Source organism: Bombus vancouverensis, chromosome 3 (assembly GCF_051014615.1).
Source record: "Bombus vancouverensis nearcticus chromosome 3, iyBomVanc1_principal, whole genome shotgun sequence".
In the NCBI taxonomy this organism is placed as follows: domain Eukaryota; kingdom Metazoa; phylum Arthropoda; class Insecta; order Hymenoptera; family Apidae; genus Bombus; species Bombus vancouverensis.
This window is the reverse complement of record NC_134913.1, coordinates 6,661,821-6,686,137: the sequence shown is the minus strand read 5'-3', so window position 1 is coordinate 6,686,137 and position 24,317 is coordinate 6,661,821. Positions and strand designations below refer to the sequence as shown.

Below are 24,317 nucleotides of genomic sequence, written 5' to 3'. Positions count from 1 at the left end.
TTATTTCAAACTGTCTTTATTTTTCTTTAGTCCTATACATATTTTCTTACTTATTCCGATAGTTGGATTATTTTCCGATTTAGAAGTGAACAGTTTGATTTCCCACTAAAAGCGGTTATGATAGAATTTGTCTTTTTATTAAATTATTTTATTAAATTTATTAAATTATTTAAGTAAAGTTACCTAAACATCTCTTCGAATTGTGATGATGCAAAAAATATGAATGGTATCGAAGGACCGATATCCAGCAAGAATATTTTTTCCCAAGGTTATTCTTCAGAGCTTCCAAGGTCATTGATATTTTTTATGTATACAACTATATATATATTTTGATTTATTGCATCGTGTGGTTGGTAAAAAAAATACGTTCAGGTATGTATAATAACGTGACCTTGAAATGACCGATTTCCAAAAATTGAAGTTTTACATATTATTTATGTCTATCGAGATCGCAGACTTTGGCCAAGACGCCTGAACTTGAGAATGTGAAGCAAATATTTTTTATCGCGTTAAGAATATCTAGAAGACTTGATCATAAAATGTGCAAAACAGCATACACTCTCCTTTACGTAATCATCTTCGTAAATATTCAAAATAGTGTTCTTGTACGATCATACATCCTTTGAAACGAGCAATAACCAATTATAATGACCTTCCGGCTGTTTCAGAATTAATAGCAGTACAAGTTGTAACTAATCGGTTCATCGTATCCTCTTGTGTAGTTGGTTGATCTTTATAAACTGTTTGTTTTAACCCCCTGCCCCTCATACCTAGGTGTAAGATCTGGCGAACACGATAATCATGCTACAATTCCATTACGACCAATCCATCGATTTGGACATTTTGAATTTAAAATTTGTTTGGCATGGCAGAGTAGAATAAGCCGGACAATCATCATGCTAGTATCACATTCTTAGACAGATATTTAATAGCACATCATATATGAAATAAGGACTAATTATTTGGTTATTCAATATGCCGCCCAAACATTTGCACTCCACAGTTTTTCTTTATCCATTGATTTACCAGTAATGCATGTTTGTCAGATTCAACTGATAATGGTTGGCGAAAGATGCTTCGTCAGACAGTAATATCTACGCTTTTAAAAAATGATTGGTAATTTTCATATTGCTGCAAACCTCACTGAGAAAAATGCATACTATTTACGAAATTTGTTCCATGAAGAACCTGTAAAGTGTAAAGATAGATGATACGGGTGAAATCTTTCTTCTTGAAGCGTCCATATTATGCCCGTTTTGGAAATACCACTTTTACGCTGAAATTGTCTTCTTAGACTCACATGTGGATTTTCGTTAACTGTATCTACAATAATTCTTTCATTTCTGTCGTTTCTAATAGTTTTGGTTCTCACATGTTTTTTCACGGGAATACCAATTTTATGAAAATTGTTGACCACCTCTGCATATGTATAATGCGATGGAGAATTACGATCAGGAAATTGTTTTTGCTCGAATTTGCTCAAATTGCTTCCCTTAAACACTGATTACTTCCACCACAAATGAATATCATATCATCGAGTAATTTATTGTGAATTGTACGTTGACACAATGATGGAATAAAAATGACCAGTACTTCAAACCGTCAGGGATCATCAGTATTGCGATACTAAACATATTTATCTACATGTATAGCCTCTCGATTGTCGCGTCTTGGCTAAAGCTTGTAATCCAGAAATTACAGTTCTACGTAAAATTTCTGGAGATCCAGATCATTTCAGGGTTATATTATTTACATTTTTTAACGTATTTTTCAATAAGTTACATGATGCAATAAAACATATATATAGTTATATGCAAATAAAAACGTCGAAGATCATAAAAACTCTGAAAAAATGTCCCTGGAAAAAAATATTCTTATCTATTAATATTCTAATAATATTCTAATAATATTATCGAATATTAGTCCTTTGGTACCATTCACGTTACGTAAAAAATATTTTTTGCATCACCATAATTCAAAGAGATATTTAGCTGACCTTACATAAATAAATGGACCACCTTGTATATTAAACGGACAACTTATGATACGAATATTAAATATATATCTCGTAAATGAAGTACATAAAATTATTCATATGCAGTTTTGAATTGTAACAATTACATATATTGTATAAATGATTGAATGGAAAAATTATTATACGCATATAATAATTTGTTAATGTGTTGATTACTTCAACGTAAAACAGAAGTGTTATTTTACATTTCGTATAAATATCTACGTTTAGCTTACGTTATTGTTGGAATATTGGAAAGAATATAAGTAGGTATAATACGATAAAAAATAAATAATTTCGGAAAAATTAAGAAAAACATTTAATATTGAGTAGACACTAAATAACTAATGAAAATTTAATTATTTAACTTGAAACAAAACACAATTTTCTTAGATTATTAAAGTTCATATATAAGCGCATAATATGCAGTGTATTAATATAATTTCTTGAAAGGTAACTATATTTTAACATTAATAAATTTTATAACGCGCGTTAATTTAACTGTTGCCGCTTTATGCCAATTGGAGTAATTTCGAAAAAGATGAGTGAAATTAGAATTAAGGAATTTGATCTGCAATCATAAGTACGTCATACTAGAATGTGTGCATATGTATAATGTGTGAATGTATGAAGGGAACATTAATATGAAGAATAATAATATACACAAGATCGATCTTAAAATTTTTGGTCATTGAAATTTTACTTAAAGACGAGAGGGTTCATATATAAATAGAAAAATAACATGAGTGTACAAATTCAAATTGTTAGAAATATATACTTAGAAAATGATCGATATAATATAAGTAATGATTATGTAAAATTTTTCAGAGGGCTCTTCATTATCCAAGAAGGATGGGAAATAATGTCATTCGTAAAAATCAGATTTCAAGATCAAATATAACATATTGCATACGATACATATGTGAATTTAACTGTAAATCTTGTGCAACTAAAGTATCAGTGTGTCGTATAGTATATTTACGAAGAGTCTTACCAGTAGCAGAGTCTTACATTATTAATTGTTTCTTTATTATCAAATTGTAAAACAGGACAAAAGAAATTTTACACAAAAGGAAGTGGTGGGACGTAGAATCATTGATGTTAGTATATTAGACGATCAAATTAAAAGATCATGGAATTATTGTTAAAATCGATCGATCTTTGAACTGTCTGCTTTAAGTTATTACAAAGGTATCTTTACACTAGGAAGTAAAGTTAAAAAGTAAAATGTTTTGTACGAGAATTTCATCAAATCAGCCAACTTTGCGGAGTTTAAGAAATTAGTTTACGATTTAATTCATCTTTATTACTCTTATGGAGTATTTATTTATTTATTTTAATCGTAAATATCATATTCTTTAAAGAAAAAAAACATGTACAATGCTTTATCATAGCTTCTAATTATAGCTCTAATATAGCGGTTCTTAATCTGTGGAATATGCATATTTATTTATCTATACTAAATCTCTTCTCGCCAAATTTGTAAGTTATTCATGATGAGCAATTAATGAGTATTTTAAATATACATATTTGAGATATATTACAAATTAAAATTTTGAACTATGTCTTGGGGACCTGCAATAACAAAGAATTATTTGAGGGTGATTCAACGAAAGATTGTTAAACAAAAGATTAAGAATTGCTGCTTTAATATATTATATAGCTTATAATTTTAATTCTAATAGATATAAACGTATAGCTTATAGCTTAGCTCATAGTGATAATTGTTACTATTCATCGGTATGTAAATTCAGAGTGGTTGAACGTAAAAAATACTAAAATATATAGCAAATTAGAAGATGCAAGTTCTTAAGGTTGGAAGAAAACAAAATGTCAGTAATGAATATTCTTGTTAAATCATTAAATAGAAGAATGAATTTTTAAAATATGTTATTAAAAATAACCGAGATTTAAGAATAGCAGCTCTCTAAGATACCATATTTGCCTATAGAATACATTATATTCTGATTGCTAATGAAAATAAAATACACATATATAAAAGAAAGGTATATAAATATAATCCACACACATGTAATACATGTAATATTATTTATTCATTTTGAAATTCATTATTTATAAGATACATAAAGTTTTTGAACAAATGAATACAATTATATGACATTTAATTGTAGATTGATTAATTGAAAATTGTTGCAATGAACAGTAAAATATTTTAGAAAAGCTTCTTCCTAAGCTATATATACGACGCATTGATATTTGCAATAAAATAATTTTTTTATAACAGGAATAATATGAATATCTAGATAGACAAGATTTGCAGTCTAAGAATATAAGGAAATACACTTATAGTGTAATATAGTAATGATAATATTGAAAGTAAAATCTGATCTGTTATTCTTAAATTTAAACTTCCTATATTTATTCATTACCTATAATTTATGACGTGTTAGTGTTTTTATGTCTTATCAATTCTTTCCGCTTATGATTTTATTTTTAAATTTTTCTCGATAAATGCGACACTATTATAGTTATAGGATATTTTACTTCGTCTGCCTTAGTTTCCAAACTATTATTTTAGGATTTTATAAGATGACATTTATTATGTATATGTTACGCATTACACACGAGCACAGCTTTCATCGTATTTGGTGCATCTGTTTTAATTTCTCATTTAAATTTCTTTATCTTTTCGAGCTTATTATTTTCGTAGATCACAATAGGTATATCGTACTAACTTGTACAAATATCGAAGTATATTAGTAATTTTAAAAGGATCTAAGTAAAGTTGAGGAAAAATGTTGAATTATAATAAAATTGATATTCGAACGTTTTTAAAAACTGATATACATATGCTAAAGCATATGAATATAATACAAAGATATAGGTATATAGATTACGTATACGAATACTGTACAAATAAATATAACAACACGTATATACAACTACACATGCACGCGCGCGCTTACGCGCGCATACACACACACGTATATAATATATGTATATATATTTTCCAGATCTAGAAAGACCCATCCTGGTGCTGTAGTACACTTGAGTGATAATCCTTTAGATTTGAGCAAGGTACGCGTGTTTTTGAGTACGTTTTATTTTGCATTATTCTCCATCCTTACCATGACATCATACCTTACATTCTTCAATATTATGTCGAATTATGAAATGAAATCATGATGTTAGGATATTCTCAAGATTCATTTCTACATTTTTTATAAATATTCTTTAAGGTGTTATCTGTAACAAGACTCAGAGGTGTGTGCTTGCATGTTGTGTGTGTGCATGCGTGCATGCTATTATTGTCGTACAACATGATTTAACGAAGTAATTTCTTTCTGATAGAATCATATCATTTAATGTGTTACTAATACATGTGTCGTATAGATGTAAAAGTAATGGGATTGTTATTATTTTCATATTCATTCTACACACCTAAAGTAAAAGAGTAACGCTCAGTATTCATTGCTGAACATACCACATTCAATTTTCTTCGAAATTTACTCATATAAAACTATTCTTAACTTGCAACAGAATAAAGATTAATATATTTCCCGGTTAATCGAAATTTTCCATTCAGTTTTCTTTTATACAATTGAATTAATTTTCTTTTTCATTGTCGAGACATTAATATTTATTTAAAATAATGATATGTACAATACATTGTACACATCTACATTGTGAATGTATGTATGTATTTGCTATGTGCAATCTTTCTTACGATATCCAATCTTTGAAAAATGGTATTTATCGTATCGTATTGTATCTCATATATATCACACCCTTTTTTCGAACTTTCAAGTCCCATTACTTTTGTATCGCTTCAATAAAGCATAGTGGTGTTGCATTAGTCACAGAATATGTCAAGAGCTTAACAAAAATTTAGCTCGTGATCATAATCACTCATCTTTTTATACATTTTACACAAGTTCATCATTAATATCAGAATTAATATATGTATATATGTATGATAGGATAAACCATGTCAAAACTTCTTGAAGTTTTATATGCAAAATATAATATTCGTTGTCCTGGTACTAATTCAAACTTTATATTACTACCGTTCATTCACTTGACTGTTGTTCTATTTGCAAATCTAGCGATCTAGAGATATTTTAACTGGATAACTGCTGATTGTACATATGTATAATATAGTTTCTGTGATCATATTGAACTGTATTTAAGGATTTAGCTGTATAAAATAAACTTCTCCATACTATTCAGAAATATATTACATACATATTTTCGTAAAAATATGAATTTCAAATATAAACTTTAAAACCTTTATTTCTTTTTCTAATATAGATGTAACGTCGTGGGAGGGATTTATTATTATATTTTATTATTATCTTTGTTGAGATCGCTAAAATTATAATGGTTATAGAAGTTCAAGCTAACTTTTATAAATAATGACTTTTTTTAAAGTGCATTATATACTAAGAAATTTTTCAAAAGGAATGACAGTCAGAAAGATCAGTACTTTTGACATCACATTTGAAATAGCGATAAAGCAGAGTATATAATGTAACAAGTTCTGGAAAAATGATAAAACAAATTTAAGTATTGATGACTAATAAGACAAGCTTCAGACTTGATTCTTATCTCTTGACTCATTTCGATGATTTGAGTGATGATTCTATATGTGAAATAAACGTATAGGTTCTAGGACACTTACTTTAAATGACAATTTAAATAACAATTTAAATTACAATTATGGAGGAGGGAATTATTTTATGTGTTTTTCGTTACAAGTATTATTTTTTATTTGCTATTAATAAAACAGTTTATTAAAAAGAATAGTATACAAGATGATAAAAAAAGGGTCCTATACCTAAAGGGCTTATAATACTTATTTATAGTATAGCATAGAGGATTGTAAACCGCAATCCTTTTTGTTAGATCAATTTTATTACATGGATAAAGTAATTGTTGTTAAAGGGTTCGATGAATCAACGCAACGTTGATATGATATCCGTTGATATCTGCAGCCACTGAAATCCTTCGAGAACTTGTTTCTGGGTTCTCTTCTACCATCCTCAAAACACGTTTTTCTCTACCATAAATGTACATAAATGTTGGTGAAGCTTTTTAATCAATTTACGAGAGGGATATAGTTATTGGGATGTTTTTCTGTGTGCAAGTAACGGGCTGCATACATGTTTTCATTAACATGACCATATGCAACATAATGAATGGTCATTGTTAACAACACGAAAATAACGTTTACCAAACTGGATGAAGACAGAGGATTTGTACCATGTTTATGTTTATGAAGTAATCTTGGCTGATATTAATAACAATCTTATATATACAACCTTGAACTATCCTAATATCTCTGTATAAGAAGCAAAATATGATCATGATATGGAACGCTAATAGATAATAAAAATTGACTTTACACCGAGAGGATTGCTTTTAGGACATATATTGATTACATATTTTATACTTCCCTCTGCTATATTATATGTAAGTACTATATCTTTTTTCGTCACCCTGTATACTATTCTTTTCAATAAATTGTTTTATTAATAATAAATAAGAAATGATTCTTATAACAAGAAAAACAAAATAATTCACTCTTTCGTAATTGTAATATATAAGGTAATTGTACTGGAAAAAGTTCTTCCAACTAAATGAGAACCTGAGATAAGCAACTCGAACTCTTTTAGGTTTACCGCTGGACTACAATCGTTAATGTATGACCTACTCCAAGACCTGGAGAGTAGGAAATATGCGATTTTTTCAAACATTAAATGCATTTTTCTCAATTGGTCTACTATTTCAGACTAAAATAACAGATACGTTTAGATACGTTTTACATATAGAACTATCATTACACTAAATGTCATTGAAATCTGTGACCAGCAGGACTAGATCTCAAGCTTGTCTTGTGAGATGAAATACCTTTTTGTCTATTGCAAAAAACAGTTGTACTTTAATTTAAGAGCAAACAAGTAAAAAAAGTAATGTGAAATGTTCGTATAACAGATCAAAAGGAGAATTTTAGACACTCAATTTTATCCATCTAGATTATTGAAAAATTGAATTACTTATCTGAAAACTACAACAAAGTCCCGTTAATATTAAGTAATGTGGACTTGTTTAATATTGACTTTGCTTCATGTCCTTTCGAAGATAAACCAAACCAAAGATCAATATTCTAAGTCGGTAAATTAAATACAGCGAAACCTTGTGGGGTGGAGAACCATTTCGAATTCATTTTGGATTCAGTTTTACAGAATGAAAAACAAATCGTAAAAACCTTGTTTCGTTAACTGAATTAGTGATTTATCGCTTCGATTTTGTTTTGTTTTGATTTGGGTTGCGCTCGTAGAACGACAGAAATCAAAATTTATAATGGATCTGTTGATTTCAATATTGACGGGGCATTAATGTATCGCTTTTTGCATATAAAATTCCAAAGGATTTGAAATTTCATTTTTTTAAATTATTTGACTGGTCTCAAAAGCGATAGATATAGTCTCATAATAATTACATATCAGGATTTAGATGGAGAAAGATTTTGTAAAAAGTTTGTTGCTATTTGCAACTAAGAATTACTTTAAACAGCAATTATCTTTGGGTCATATGTAACCATAATAGTTGAAATTGTTACTTAATTTTAGAGTACTTAATATTAATTTATACTCAGTACTTTACATGATAAATACTATTGATTGTCACATAGAACACAAAATATAAATTAATATCAAGTACTCCAAAATAATATTTAACCTAAGCCTTTATATGTCATCTACGATCCAACAATACTAATTTGAGGGTTAATAATGCGTATACGGAATGCTTATTAAGAATACTTAATATTCAGAATGCAGAATGAAAATATGTAGACATTAACCAATTTATGAAATCTTTATGTAGCTTTGCGATTTCTATATACTCTTTGTATGTATAAGTTATACTTGTATATCATCATACGATGATTTAAGAAACTTTTAGGATCAACTTAAGGGTGTACTATAGAAAAGAGATCCGCCTCTATAAAATGAAAAATGTTAGACATATATTATAATATTATTTAAAGGTATAACACGTGTAACATTACCTGAAGAAATTCTATTGTAAGTGCTTATTGTGTGATCAAAAAACGAATTGCACAACATTGTTTACACAAACAGAAAGCGAAAACATTTTTGTAGAAGTAACAGTAGTTATATTAACAAAATCCATTTTCTTTTTTGCTCTTCTTCAATATCATGATCTGCTTTAGTTTATGTTTGAACTTATTATTTAGGAAAAAATTCAATCGAACCATTGTAGTTCTTTTCATTTAGAAAAAAGAAAAATTATATATATTTCACTGTTCACTCTAATTGATCGAATATAAAAATTCCAATAAAAAGGGATGTTTGCGTAGCATTACCAGATAGTAAAAATTGTTACATTGTTTAATAATTTTACATCACTAATAAATTCTTGTATATCATATCTAATATACATTTAATAAAATTTGCATATAGTGCGATATACATAAACGAAAGTTTACGTTAGTTGATAGAAAATAATGGATTTTTGTAAATTAATTAAAAACAATTTGTAAGGTAATATAAAATTATAATAAATACTTATAATATTTATTTGAAAAATAGCAGTCGTTTGCAATTAACTTTTGCAAATTATCATAAAGCACATTAATAAGAAATATAAATGCAGCATTGAAATTGGATATTCATTAACTATTTTTATGTTACAATTCATAATTACATAAAATTTCAACACACAGTTTCAATGAAATTGTTGCTCATTGCATTTAAATTAATATCAAATTTTCTGATCCATTCTGCACTACATATTCATATTTGTTCTTGTTGTGTGTACGTAATTTGTATTATAAATTGTATCAGTTTATTATGAAAATTATGTGTTATTATAAAAAATTACATACAACATTTTTCTTAGAATAGCTGTTTATGACATAAGTATTTTCTTGTTCTCTCTCTTTTTCTTTCTCTCACACACACATACACACACACACACAGGCACACACAGAACATACACACATAAACACATACACACAGACACACATCTGACACATCATGCTTTTAATCTTTAATTTCAGATGCTGATAGGATATGAATCGGGACAAATGGTTTTTTGGGATTTAAAAACAAAAAATGCAGAATACAGATGCCACAGTGACGTACCTTTGAAATCGATATCTTGGCATCACGAGGGTAAACAGTTTATGTGTAGTCATACTGATGGTTCTTTGGCAACATGGACGGTGCGTCAAGTAAAGCCAACGAATATAACGCACCCACATGGTGAGAAATTTTCCTTTTTCTTTTTTATTTAAATATCTTTTGTTATTGTCTCGGCAATTCATGAAATGCTAATTCTTTGTTAAACATTTATGAATTGTATGCGTATGTATGTATGTACATGAAATCTACATGGCACATATTTATAATACTTTGAATCATCATTACTGTAGGGTGTGCCAAATAAAGCGTAATGAGCTCTTCTTTTATCCAAAATTGGATAACGATTTCAATCTTTTGTTACTATTATTTAGAATTAAATAGAACGGAGAAGTTAACGGTTTGGATTGCAACGATATTTTCTGGGTAGATTGTTCAGAGGAAAAAGGAGGCACATCATTTTTGTTTTAATGGAATGAGATATTAATGATATTTAGTTAGATTACTAATTATGTGTAATATTAATTATATTTAATTAAAACATTCTTTTCTATTCGGCATAACTAAAGAATTATGATGAAGAATGGTTTTTCTAGAAAAAAGCGAGGAGGTGACATGAAACATTTACATGAACATGTTTTAGCTTGAAATTTATTTTACTAAATATGTAAAATAAATGTTTTTGGACCTTTAAATAAGACCTATGATAACATCAATAAGGTAATTAACCCCTTAACCTACAACTACGGGCATAGTCCGTAGTACGATGATCGGGCCAAACGTAAATATTACAAGCATGGCCCGTAGTAGATGATCGGACCGAACGTAAATATTATGGGCATAGCCCGTAGTACGATGATCGGGCCAAATATAATATATAATATAATATACAATAGCTTGTTTACGGTTTCGGCCCAAAATTCTCTAACGTAAATCGTAGGTTAAGGGGTTAAAGGTGCTGTATTTTCGACCAATCGTGGGGAGACGCAATCGCGAAGAAACACGTCAACGGGAGTCGTAAATTCCCGTTACGATTATAATAATCGACGCCGGGAATAGATCGATCCCCTGATTTCCGTTGAGATAATAGGGGTGGTTGAGAGGGTATAACACTGCGATTAACAGGGTTATAAACTATATATTTTAACACTTAAGTTACACCGTTGCGTATGAGATACGTTGTGGGTAATGATTCGGGATATAAAGATGCGATATACTGGCACAATATTCGTTGGTAGTCGAGCAAGGCTCTTATAGTAGAGTTTTTAGTTATAGTTGACGTAGCAATAGAGGAGACTAACCCGGTACTGACATGTTGACTATTCTAACGTTGAAGAATAAGTGGACATTGCTTCTGATTAGATAAAAGAAGGTTGGTGGACTAGGAAGGGTCTTAGCCCCCCTCGATAGAAAGTTGCTAGTGTGAAGTGTTATACCTGAGAAAAAACTAACTTTCCCGTGTCAACCGTAGTAGAGAATACTCCTTAGAAAGCAATTTAGAAAAACAATATTTGTTCGGTCTGAAGGACCTTAGCTAGCAAATTCCTAAGATTTACGATGGGTCGTTAAGACTATTGAGTGTACGCAGTAAGGATAAGCGGACATCTGCTTCCCATCTTGCCCGCGGTGTGTGGCTTGGTCTAGGTAGAGTGTCGCCCGACGTAACAGGTGCAAAAGGCAGTATGTATTCTTGCTGTCATAACTTCCTTTGTTATAAGAGTCGCTTAATGTTTTATGCCGATATATAAACAGAAATCTAATGAAAAGATTGTTTCAAGGACATTGTTTTGAACATTTAAGACAATGATTTCCAATCCAGTGTAGGTACATTTATTTTGACATCTTTCAATATTTCCTCAAAGTTTCTATTAAGAAAAGGTCTTCGTCGTAACCTCTTGATTATAAATAAGAAACAGAAAAGAAAATGTTTGCCATTCCATTTAAGAGAAATGTGGGCGACCAAGTTTCGTTCCCTAGTACAACTGCAGAAAAGTTTAAGTTCCATTTAATTAAGATAAAATGGTTTCAAGAGAGCTCATAATATTAAACTAGCTTATAGTATATTAATATTTTCTAGCTAACTCCATGTACACATAATGTTAAGAAGTTTATTAATTAATTGTCTAATTGCTATTAAATTAATTTTAACAAGTTGATGTCATAAAAACTTTATTAATTGCGTTAATTATACCGTCCAAATGGTACTCGTGTAGCGGTACTCTTTTATATTTGCTACCAGAAGAATGCATATTCAGAAATATAATTTTCAAAATATACATACATACTTAGAGGTATGTTAGTCTAACTATTTTTTTCTACGATATATATCATGACGATTCTATATATATGATAATGATCAGAAAGACAAAATAAGCCGATTATAAGAAATTCAGAGATATAAAAGTTGATCTTTATGTACTACAAATGCGAGAAATCTTTACATGTTTAATAGAGTCTTCCCAAAAGGTATAATTTTCTTTGGAATTTATTTCAATTTGTACGCATTCGTATTGCGATGCGATTTATATATTTATGTTTATTCATTTATGTTCTTCCATGTTTATATGTATTCGAACATACGTGTATCATATACGTACTAGTATCGAGATAACTTTGCTTTCCTACCTACGATGCATTCAATGTAATTATTTTATTCATGTCATGGACCTTCACCGTAAAACCATAAATTGCGGTGTTTACTATAATGCATAAAAGATTTGCTCCTTGGCTATACCGCGCGGCTTGTTGCCACGTGCCGATCACGTATCCCCATTGCCCATAAGCTCGGTTTTGTCGATCGGCGTAGTGGGGATGCGTCTTTATGTATTAAATTTTATGATTTTGAATGTTTATAAATTGCCATCGAAGTTTGAAAAAATCGCACTAAGTCGCAAAAAATGCGCACTGGTTCCTATGTATTGTATATTTTTTTTTTGTTTAATATGAATTGGCAGTATTGATTACTATCAAAGAAATCTCTGAAGAAGAATGTACAGAACACTCTATTTTTCTCACAGCGGACGATTATAAATAGTTCAAAGAATAAGATTGTTATAATTTGTAAAAATGAATTTCTCTGGTCAATAAATTTAATTAATAAACCCTTGAAATTCAACATCGTGCATGACTTACATACGTACATAGTTTATTTGAAATTGATTTCGTTTAGAATTCTTATATCTATCAAAATAACGCTGATAAATAGGTTATCTATATTAATATACATTCCTATCTTAAAATATAATGTATATATATGTATATGTACTTTTTGTTATATACTATTACATTATATATTATATATTATACTTATACTTATTAAGCATAATATTTACAGCGAAAACTACTAAAGATGGCGAGCCAGAACCTTGCAAACCAATTCAAAAAGTTGAATGGAAGCTGTCAAGATCAGGGTAAGATATAATCAATTTTTGTTAACATTGGGTATACAGATTAAGATGCATAGAAACACACAAGCTCGGTCATTCGAATGAAAGAAACAAAATCTATTTTATACACAACAATTTTCTTTTTCTTCTTGAAACAATTGATTAAATAAGTAATACTATTATAAGTATTGGAATATCTAAAAATATTATGAGTAATACACTGTAATGTGTTATATTTAAAAAAATCCAATTCAAAATTTTAAGTGAATTTTGTATATTGAGTTAGTTATTGCTATGTGAGAATAAAACAACATACGCTGTGTCAAGCATCACCATGCGGTTTATAGTTAAAATGTAATTGAATTTATATCTGGGGGATTTGTATTTAGAAAGTTTCGTTGTTAGAAAGTAGAGTGAGATTAAGTGTATATTTCTTCTTTCATCACGCATTATTTTTTTGTTTCATTCATCTATACTTTCGAAATACTGTATATTAAAGTAAAAGTACATCACGATGAACGTAATATTAAAGAACATTAATGAACATAATATCCCGAAAATTATTATCTTAAAAAAAATGTTTACTAGTTACAAACAAACAATTTTTCTCTGTGACATCTTTTTATACTTATTATCAAAAATAAATAACATACTTCCGGAGTAACAATATTCTACTCCAACTCTATAGGATTTTAGAACGTACCTGGTCTTTTGTCTACATATGTAATATGTACGTATTCGTACCATGAGTACTGGATGAAGTTTTAAAAAATTGGTTGCGAAAAGTTTACTATTATGTTTTCGATATTAATAGTGTAGGATTTTATTATTAATTTATTTAAAATGGATTAAATAGGAAACGATGGTTATTTAAGATGAACTAAATACAGTAATATGCTATAACTAAGACAATCAAATAGTTAATTTACAACTCTCGTCACCGCGGTTCCAACGACATTGTTTACGGTTCACCCGATATCTTTTAGGTCATTTGTCCGCGATATTACAATAGAATGATTTACAACGAGGTATTGTGTTTGAAAGTTGGCGGGTACGACTTTTTCACCTGTGAAAGCCGTATACATCGAATAGTTGTGCGTATTTTGTTCTATTTTTCGACATAGGACCGTTTAATCTTAAATTGATCTCTTTTTGACATCGATATCGGGGATTTTGTTTAAAATAAAGTATGACGAGGAATGGTGGGTGGGTTGGAAGCCATGATTTTGCTGGTTACGAATTTAAATACTAACCTTTGAACTTTTGCTTATGTTCATGAAATTCAGTTGCATTCAAGAATTTTTATCTCGGAAATTATTATTTCTCGGGCAGAGTTGTTTTTTTTCAGTATTAGCGTAGATATTTCAGCGTATTTTTTATACCGGGGCATTTGTATCCATTTGTACGTAATCCATTTAATTTAAAAATTGTTATTTGTGCAATAATCATGCCACTTATATAGGGTGTCCGTAAATATCTAGATCAACTTAACAAATCAATTTTTAAACGTAACAGATTAATTGAATATTTGTTCAAATATCTATAATAATTATTTTTCTTAATTTCCTGCAAATCGAGTTTAAATATGTAGTCTACACAAATGAATTTACATAAGATGGGTGAATATTTCCAAGCAAATTTAGACAAAAGTTATATTTCATTTTTTAGAAAATATGGACTTCTTAAAATTCTATTTGAACAGTCATGTTCGTCGTTCAAAAACCCAACATTCGTTCAGTGATACAATTTCATATGTTTTCGAATCCAAACTTTAAGAGCTGTTCTCAGTCTTTCAACTTCAATGTGAATGATTGTCGATAAAAAGATACACGTTGAGTGTTAAAAAATCGACAAAAATTTCTGATAAATTTAGATACGATGGAACTTCGTTTATATGGACGAAATTTTAGTAGTGCCTAATTAACTCAACTTTCGCTGATTGTGAGCTTCTATTACTAACATTTGTACTATCACCGAGCGTCAATTCACTTATATGAGCGTCTAACAATAAGAAGTAAACAGTAAGAAACGCGTCAAGTGACACACTCTCATGCTTCGCAGTTGAGTTTTTTTTTATTTAAGAGAAAATGTTTCGCGGAATTCTCTTATATGAACACGTAGTCCTCTTAACTGAAAAATCACAGATGGTGAAGGGAAACAGGTGGATTTCTATTACATGAATGATTTGGTTGCAAGAATCTACTTGTCTCCTGATAGATTCGTATAAACAGAGCTCGATGTAAAAATTACATTCTTTCCGATTTCTTTGTATCTGAGTATATGTATATACATATGATGTCGTGCATCTATTATTTCCTTATAAAACAAAAGAAACTTTTGGGACAACCTAATGTGTAATATTAAGAAAAATATAGTTTCTATTCTGAACTTTCTCAATTTTTTTAATCATTTATAACAATCTTTATCAAAACCGATGAATGACAGTTAAAAAGCATTAACAGCTACTAACAGTAGTTTAGTTAAAGGGATTATTAAAAAAGTATTATGTATATGTCTGTATTGACATACAAACTAGTCTGAGTCTGTTGAAACAGTAACAATGAATGTCAGTTTGATAGAATACAAATTTCATTGTAACTTATAAATATAAACAGTGTCAAATAGGATACTTATTTATAGGTATCTTTTTATTCTAAAATGTTCAATTCATTCCTAAAGTAGATGCTACATATTTTTTACAAGACATCTTGTATTTCGAATAATTAAAGGCGCAAGATTTGAATTATATTGTATCGTTCTGGTTAATTTAGGGAAGCATACGTTATATTTTCCGGTGGTTTAGCGTATGACACAACTGGCCGAACTCCAAGTATAACGGTGATACATGGGAAAACTACCACCGTACTAGAAATGGAACACAATGTGATAGACTTCATAACACTGTGCGAAAATCCATGGACCAGTGGTATATTAATAAAATTACTAAATTTCTTTTGAGTTTATTATAAAAAATACTTAATATGTATATGTTACTTTAACTACATAAGCAAAATACATATGTATATGTTGACTTCTTGCTCTTCTCACGCAAGAGTTTCCTTTTTTATGCTGGGTGCGGCTGAATAACACGTACAAGCGGACACGAGGTGATTCCTTATGAAAAAATGAAGAGAAAATATGGAATAAATTTTATTCATGACGCTTTGTTTTCGAGAAAATCGAATTTGAAAATTTATCACGTATACTTGAACTGAACTAATTAACCACTGGGTGTAAGAAAATAATCAGCAGGAGGTTATTCTCTATTAGACAAAACATGTAAATCAGAAATGTCGAATAAAATTTCTGTTTGAAGCTTCATTTTCGAGAGAATAGGATCTGAACATATTTAGTTAAGAACTGGCTTCTGATAAATTTTCAAATTTATTTTTCTCAGAAACAAAGCGTTTTGTGGAAAAATTTTGTTCTATGTTCTCGATCTTTTTCTCTGTCGATCATTTACTCTTGTTTACTTCGAAATTAGCCATGTTCAAGTATACTTGATAAATTTTTAAATTCAATTTTTTTGAAAACGAATGTATCATACGAAAGAATGCTATTCTATATTTTCTCCTTGTTTTTCCATAAGGAACTAACTTTTGCCTGTTTATACCGTTACTCGGCCGCACTTTGCAGAGAGTATCAGGTCTTTCTTTAAAAAAACGTCTCAGTATATTTTAAGAGTTAGTACATATATTATGAATTTCACATTCATTTCTTTTGATTTCGGTGTTTTCCTGTAAAATGTAACGAACTTCCTGTATCAATTTTAACACCTATTTATTCTTATCTCTTGATCTATTCATTGCTAAGGCTGATGCTCGTTTAATTATTATATTGAACAAAAATTCAATCCATCCAATTCATTACACCAGTTATAACTTTTTAATACAGCATTTATAAGCCTATGTTTATATATTGTTATTCATAGAATATATATATCATGATAATATACTAGTATCATTTTACAGAATAAACCCGAGATACCCCGCATAAGATAAAGTTATGATTTCGTTATTTCTCTATATAATATATATGTAATTCAGATTTTACTTATCTTACACGTGAAATTGTTATGATTAATGTTTTCTATTCTTATAGATTATCAAGATCCGTATGCTGTTGTAGTTCTACTACAAAACGACTTGGTTGTGATAGATTTATTAACTCCTGGATTTCCGTGTTTTGAAAATCCATATCCGATGGACATACACGAGTCACCTGTGACATGCTGTGCGTATTTTGCTGACTGTCCTTCGGATCTAGTACCAGCTTTTTATTCAGTTGGATCAAAGTCTCAAAAAAAGACAGGGTTTAGCGATAAGGATTGGCCAATATCCGGTGGGGAATGGAGCTCAAGCTCAAGCGGATATAATGAAATTATTTTAACTGGGTAAATATTTTTATTTACATTTATAAACAAAATTTAATTAAACTGCTTTTGTATATTTATATAACTGTTTACTTATTGTAAATTATTCACTGTTGGCAACGATATGTTGCATATTTTTCATCTTATCAAGTATATAACGTATTACTCATCAACTATATATTGTTATTTTTAAAAAATTATTTTATAAAATGTCAATTAAAACGACACATTTTTATGGAATTTGTTCTACGACATTAGAGGTAATAAAGTAGCAAAGATGTTATTCTATTTGAAGCAAAAGATCTTTCTTTTTCAGCAAACTATACATAACTGCTGTCACGATTTTTCAGGCACTTTCGGTAATTTAACAAAACAATGTTTTGAATAAAAGTTAATCAGCTTTTAATTTTAAAGGTCACAAATTGCAATATCAGAAATTTCCAAAAAATTGTCTTTTCGATAGAATGTCCAAGGTCACCTTGATCTTTTAAAATGACACTACGTAAATAACACCACTACATAAGGTATGTTTATTTTTGTACACTGTTTATGCTCCTTCTGTAATGTGCGTATGATTAACATCTTTTTTGTTGAAGCTTACTATTGTAAAATGTGTAATTTGATCGAAACAAAATAACTTTCAGCTTCCCTTGATTAAGTCAATATTTCATGATTTAAGGTCATTGCAAGGTCGTAGTATAGTAAGTCGCTGAACTCGTTTTAATATCAGCCACGATAGTGTAAAGTAAAAAATACACAATATCATTTAAAAAAGTCAATGTAACCTTGACTTCTTATCGAACAATCAATTTTTTGGAAATTTCTTATACTGCAATTTGTAACTGATCGTAATGCCGAAAGTGTTATATTTAACTCAATGAAAATAGTAAACAGACATGTGATATAGATTATTATACGAGTTAGTGTCGAAAATGTACGTCGCCATGTGCTCTTTTCATTAAAAGTTCAATTCTAATAAGTTCATGCATAAATATTAGAAACATGATTTTATGTAATATGATGTATTAATAATAATGATACGTATTTTTAGGCACGCTGATGGTAGCATAAAGTTTTGGGATGCATCGGCAGGCACGTTACAAGTGCTTTATAAACTGAAGACAGCGAAACTTTTTGAAAAAGGTAGAACACGTAGTATAGACTCGGAAGAAGATCCTTTAGCGATACAACTCATCTTCCTTTGTCCCGAAAGTCGAAAATTAGCGATTGCGGGTAGCGGAAGACACGTTGTTTTATTTAAATTCAAAAAAGTTGAGAGTATGTCGGAAGTCGTGGTAAGTAATTTACTTTTTAATTGTATGTATACTTAGAGTTTTAGTGATAACCGCGTTTTTAAATCTTATCACATTATACAAATCTTGATGATTATAACAACATTAATTTGGAATGCTAAATTAGTTAATGACTAGAACATTGAAAAGGCAATTTTATTTTATATACGTAAATGTGCAATATTTACATTACTCAATTGGAAACGAATGTAAGAAAGTTTAATTTCCAGCTTGAATTTTTATTATTGAACTGTAGATACACACTTTTTACCGAAGCTCTTTTTCTTTTAAACGCTGAGATTTAATACACGTTTCAATGTAAAGTCGTATTTAGATATTAAAATTCATTGTATAAATGCTAAAGTCTTATAAGAATATTGCATTTAACTTTGTTTTAAATTGAACATTATTTTCCTTTCATAAATATAATGTTAGCTTTCAACACTTGCCTACCAATTAAATAGTAACAATTTATTGGCGTTTACTATAGACTTTGGAGATATCACTAACAGCTGATCCAGCTAAGGAAATCGAAAGTTCATCCGACCATGATTCTCCAGCTGGTAATACTTCGGGAAGTAGCGAGTCAAAAAATAACGAATCGAATCAACCACTTAAAGTTAAGACTGGTTTACAGAAGAGGGCTGCAGGCTTTCAGGCAACCCTGGTTTGCTTAACGATTGCCAATATCGGAGAACAAGCTGAAAATATAACAGCTCTCAGTTTGAATTCTTCCTATGGTTTGTAAGTATTTAAAGTATCTGTATAAGGTTCATTGATCTGAAAAGAATTAATTTTAAGCTACTGTGTAGTGCATGTTTATGTATTATTTAACTGACCAAAACAACATAAATGAAAAGAAAGCTGGTACGTCGGCTCCATTTTTCCACATAGTATTTTGATTAAAGTGCTTTCCTTTACTTTTCCTTAATTAACTCAATTGACTGCGACTGAAAGCCTCACATTATAATTTATTGATCGACAGACAAAAATATCTTATTTTCTTTGTCTACCATTTTTTTATACCAATTTCCTCTAGAAATTTTATTTGTTCTATAGATATGTAACTTAAAAAAAAATTATTTAGTATACAATGTAGTGTACTATGAGATTCGATTACGTACTTTTTGTATGATTACGTAAAAAAAAATAATACTGTGAATCTTTTCTGAATTCATGAAATACTTTCGTAAAGGTTTATATGGTATAGAGTATTTCTGAATCAACCCGAAAAGAGAATGAATTTATATAAAGAAATAAGTCGAAAATGTATAAATGATATTGAAAATGATATTTTTTCGTACGTAGTCACATTTCTGATTAAATGTTGAAGATTCGTCGAGTTTTCGAATTCCCAATCAATCCTAGTCGATCGCCTAACTTATTCCTGTCATGTCGATTACACGAAATTATATTCCCCTTGAAACCGTTTAATTTTTATCTAAATTATTTTCTATTGTAATTTTGAGCAAGATTTCAAGTTTTAACTTTAAATGAAATATTTTGCATAAGATTCCTGATTACGAATGCTTTTGCGGGCAATATTATATCTATTGTTGGATAGAGGATATTTAGCAACAGATGGTAGAAAACTTAAGGGATTTTCTTAGAAGACAAAATGAAACGAAAACAAAGAATCAAAAATTGTGCTTGAGGCTTTGTCTATTATCTATTATTAGACTGCTAGACTGCAGACTTTTACGCAAGTTCATATTTTTGAGAATATAATTAAAAATATATAAACTCGATAGAAAATTGTTTTAGAAAAAGCGCTATTTTTTGGATATTTTATATATTTTTTCATATTATGTGCATTTTGTGAAATTTTTCATTTCCAAATTTTCTATAGCTAAGTGCATAGAAATCCGCAGTCTAGTTACTAGTATGTATTTGAAAAACGCTCAAAATATTTCCAAAACCCGACAGTCTTTTTCACCGCAATAAATATAGGGTAACTTATTAATTTTAGTTTATTAATTTTACTAGCCTTTATTTATTTACTAATTCTTTTAGTTACAAACCAAGCAAATATTTACAGCGTTCCAGTAATGCAAGTCATATGGACCGGACCATCATTTCTCTTAGATACAATTTATATTTAATGTTTCCGTATCTCTTATCATGACATATGTATACTCTTTGGATTTGATGCTTTAAACGAAGATAACAATATTTATAAAAGTAAATGTATATTTCGTCAGAAAGTTGTAGCATACAATCCTACATGTATATTTCATGTATTTATAAGCAATATACATGAAAAGATTTTAATTCTAAAAAATTAGCTTTCTATTTCTGCAAAATTGAAAGGAAGTTCTAAAAATGTTGTAATAATGATAATTAATGACATATGAAACGCTCTATACAAGACCACAAACAGTTGGCAGATGATTACTATCGTCATCAAATCTTGATGGAATCTAACGAGAGATCTGATGATAATTTATACAGTATACGAGATTCTTATCAATTCGTCTGTTATTAAAGCTTTTAGATGTTCAACGAGTTCTTAGAAATGTGAAATTTCTGTTATATTTAATTTAATTTCGTTTTGTATTGCATCATCAATATCAGTGTTTGCTTTCTGCTTGAAAAAATAGAGGGAATTTCTTTTTAAATAGATATTATTTAATTTTAGAATGGCTTATGGGAACGAGTCTGGTATAGTGATAATAGACATTGTTCAGAAGATTTCTTTGATTGTGTTGAACACCGCGGATATCGGTGGTAACACGGACCCGTGTCAGCGAGTACTACGCAGTCCGAAACGTCAGGATGAATTGAAACGAGAGAACGAAGACAAAGCGAGAAGTCCTAGCACAGACCAGGTAAAATGTATTTCTTTCTTATTGTTAGTTAAAGCTGTCTTAAATATTTTAATCGTAATCTCCTCATTTTCCTTAACCTTATCCAATGAAACATCTTGAAAATTTGATATTTAAATATATGCATTTCGCTTTTTCTAGACATTAAAACTAATAATCTCCATTACTGCATGATTGTAAAGAAAACTATATAATTTGAATGTTCAATTTATTACTAAATTTGTAATTATTAATTTTTGTTTTTTTTGTAAATACTAAAAACTCATGTTATCAATAACATCGCGACATTTCAGCTTTGATACAAATATTAAAAGTAGAATTTATAATAATAGTCGTAGATCATATAATACAGTGTTTTTAAGAATAGCTTCCTAGTAACGTTATCGGAAGGAAAATAATATCGAAGGTATCATTTGATTTTCACAGGAAATTCCTTATTAAAAAATAAAAGCTTATTCCCTACTTACTGGAAAAACTAATATATTTTAATACTTAATCAAATTTATCATTCTATTTTATACTTTATTACCATCGTTTTACACGTTTTATGAGATAGAAATAATATAAATTAACTAGGCTTTAATAAAAATGATAACTAATAAACCAAACACCCAACGATAAACCGAAGAACCATTTAATCGAATAAAAATAACGTAGACGATATCCAAATAATTACTCTATTCGTTAATATTTAAAACGTAACTGTAAGATAAAGCTTAAATATCTCTCTTTTCCTCTCAGATCAGTTAAAAACCTAAAGCTTTGCCTTTGTCGTCTGTTTTAGCTTCTTATACTCGTAATTATTGTCATGCGTTATTTTAATTCATAAAGTGCTTTTGACTAACCCATCGTTTAGATAAAGATTCTAATAGTTAAGTAAGTATATAACTATTATATTATTTTCACAAATTCCAAGCAGAAAATTTAAAGAGTACAAGCATTTTTAAAAATGTATTAAAGTTTGAAAAAGAGATTTCATCTTTCTTTATAAAAAAAGTTGGTTTCATATTCACATGCATATTCTGGCAGCAATTTATAAGTATGTAGATAAAGAATCTAAAAGTAATTTAGGTATTTGACTCCTTAACGAATGAAATGTTTATAATCTTATACGCTTTTCAACGTAGAAGCTTGCGTAATTCAACTTCTGTTTGAAATATTGTTTCAGTTCTCATTACAGAAATAAACATTTGTAAAAGAATATAAAATTTGTAAGCAGAAGAAACCTTATTTTAGTAGACAAGATGTTTTCACAACAAGTTAAATACTTCAATTATCACAATAGACACTCGGTAAATATTGACAAAAGAGGACCCAATTCTAATGGCTGGGTCCTTTTTTGTTAATATTTGCCAATGAATATTTTAAAAATTCTACAAGTTCAAAACAGGAATTTGTGCGATTAAATTGACATGATAAATGATAATATGATATTACATATAGCATATGCATATGATGCCTTTCAAAATTATGATTGGAGATTCTAGGTGAAGAAATTGCTTGTGAATGAAATGAATCGCAACTATATACTGGATCTATATATGTTTGTATTTTCTGCTTGGAATCTTAGAAGTAAAAAGTTTAACAGGGGAAGTTGTATCTAGACGCGAATTATTCAATTTTAAGTAACAAACGAGAATGTTATCGGCAACTAGTGGTCAAACTTGTCATTTTCCATGTGCCGAGTGTTAAAGTTAGTTGCAACAGATTTATGTAAGTCACTTTTATCAAAAGTAATTTCATGTTATGCATCTGAAAATGTCTAATGATCGACGCTAGATGAGTTTTAAAATTCTTGTAACGCGTTATAATTTTAAAATTGGGTCGTATATATACTCTTCTTTTTTTTTTTTAAATAAAGAAACGTTTTATCTTCATTATATTCATGCTTATTATGCATTTAATGTTTAGCTAACTATGTGTCTACCTACGTTGAAACAAGTAAGAACAATACTATTTTTCGTTAAAGAAACAGCTAGACTTTTACTTTAGTTTGATGATATGCGGTATTATTTTATTGCGAAAATAAACGAACTCGACAGAAGTAGGTAGTAAATAGTAGATAATGTTTCAGTTTTACTATTAGCTTTCAATCGTATTTAGAAGTTCAATTGATGTCAAATAGGTAGAAACGAAAAACAAACAAGTAACACGATGAAAGATGTAGCTTAAATTACTAGACAATGGTTGTCATTATGAGTGTATATCGCTTAATGATCCAGTAAAACATACATGTGCGTCGATTTTCACATAAACGTTTGATGGAGTCTGTGCATGTACCTATATAGTAATTAAGTTA

At 29.2% G+C, this 24,317-nt stretch overlaps 1 protein-coding gene across 5 annotated transcripts in view; it reads left to right on the top strand.

The window, feature by feature from the left end:
* Positions 1 to 24,317, top strand: part of Tomosyn (syntaxin-binding protein tomosyn) — a 73,732-nt gene that overhangs the window by 18,024 nt on the left and 31,391 nt on the right. For all 5 annotated transcript variants that reach the window (XM_033349416.2, XM_033349422.2, XM_033349413.2 and 2 more), the window contains exons 5-12: positions 4,990 to 5,053; positions 10,062 to 10,266; positions 13,478 to 13,553; positions 16,301 to 16,455; positions 17,631 to 17,922; positions 18,953 to 19,196; positions 19,684 to 19,937; positions 21,832 to 22,021. In XM_033349416.2, coding sequence (XP_033205307.1) covers positions 4,990 to 5,053; positions 10,062 to 10,266; positions 13,478 to 13,553; positions 16,301 to 16,455; positions 17,631 to 17,922; positions 18,953 to 19,196; positions 19,684 to 19,937; positions 21,832 to 22,021 — 1,480 coding nt within the window. The remainder of the gene's footprint in view (positions 1 to 4,989; positions 5,054 to 10,061; positions 10,267 to 13,477; positions 13,554 to 16,300; positions 16,456 to 17,630; positions 17,923 to 18,952; positions 19,197 to 19,683; positions 19,938 to 21,831; positions 22,022 to 24,317) is intronic.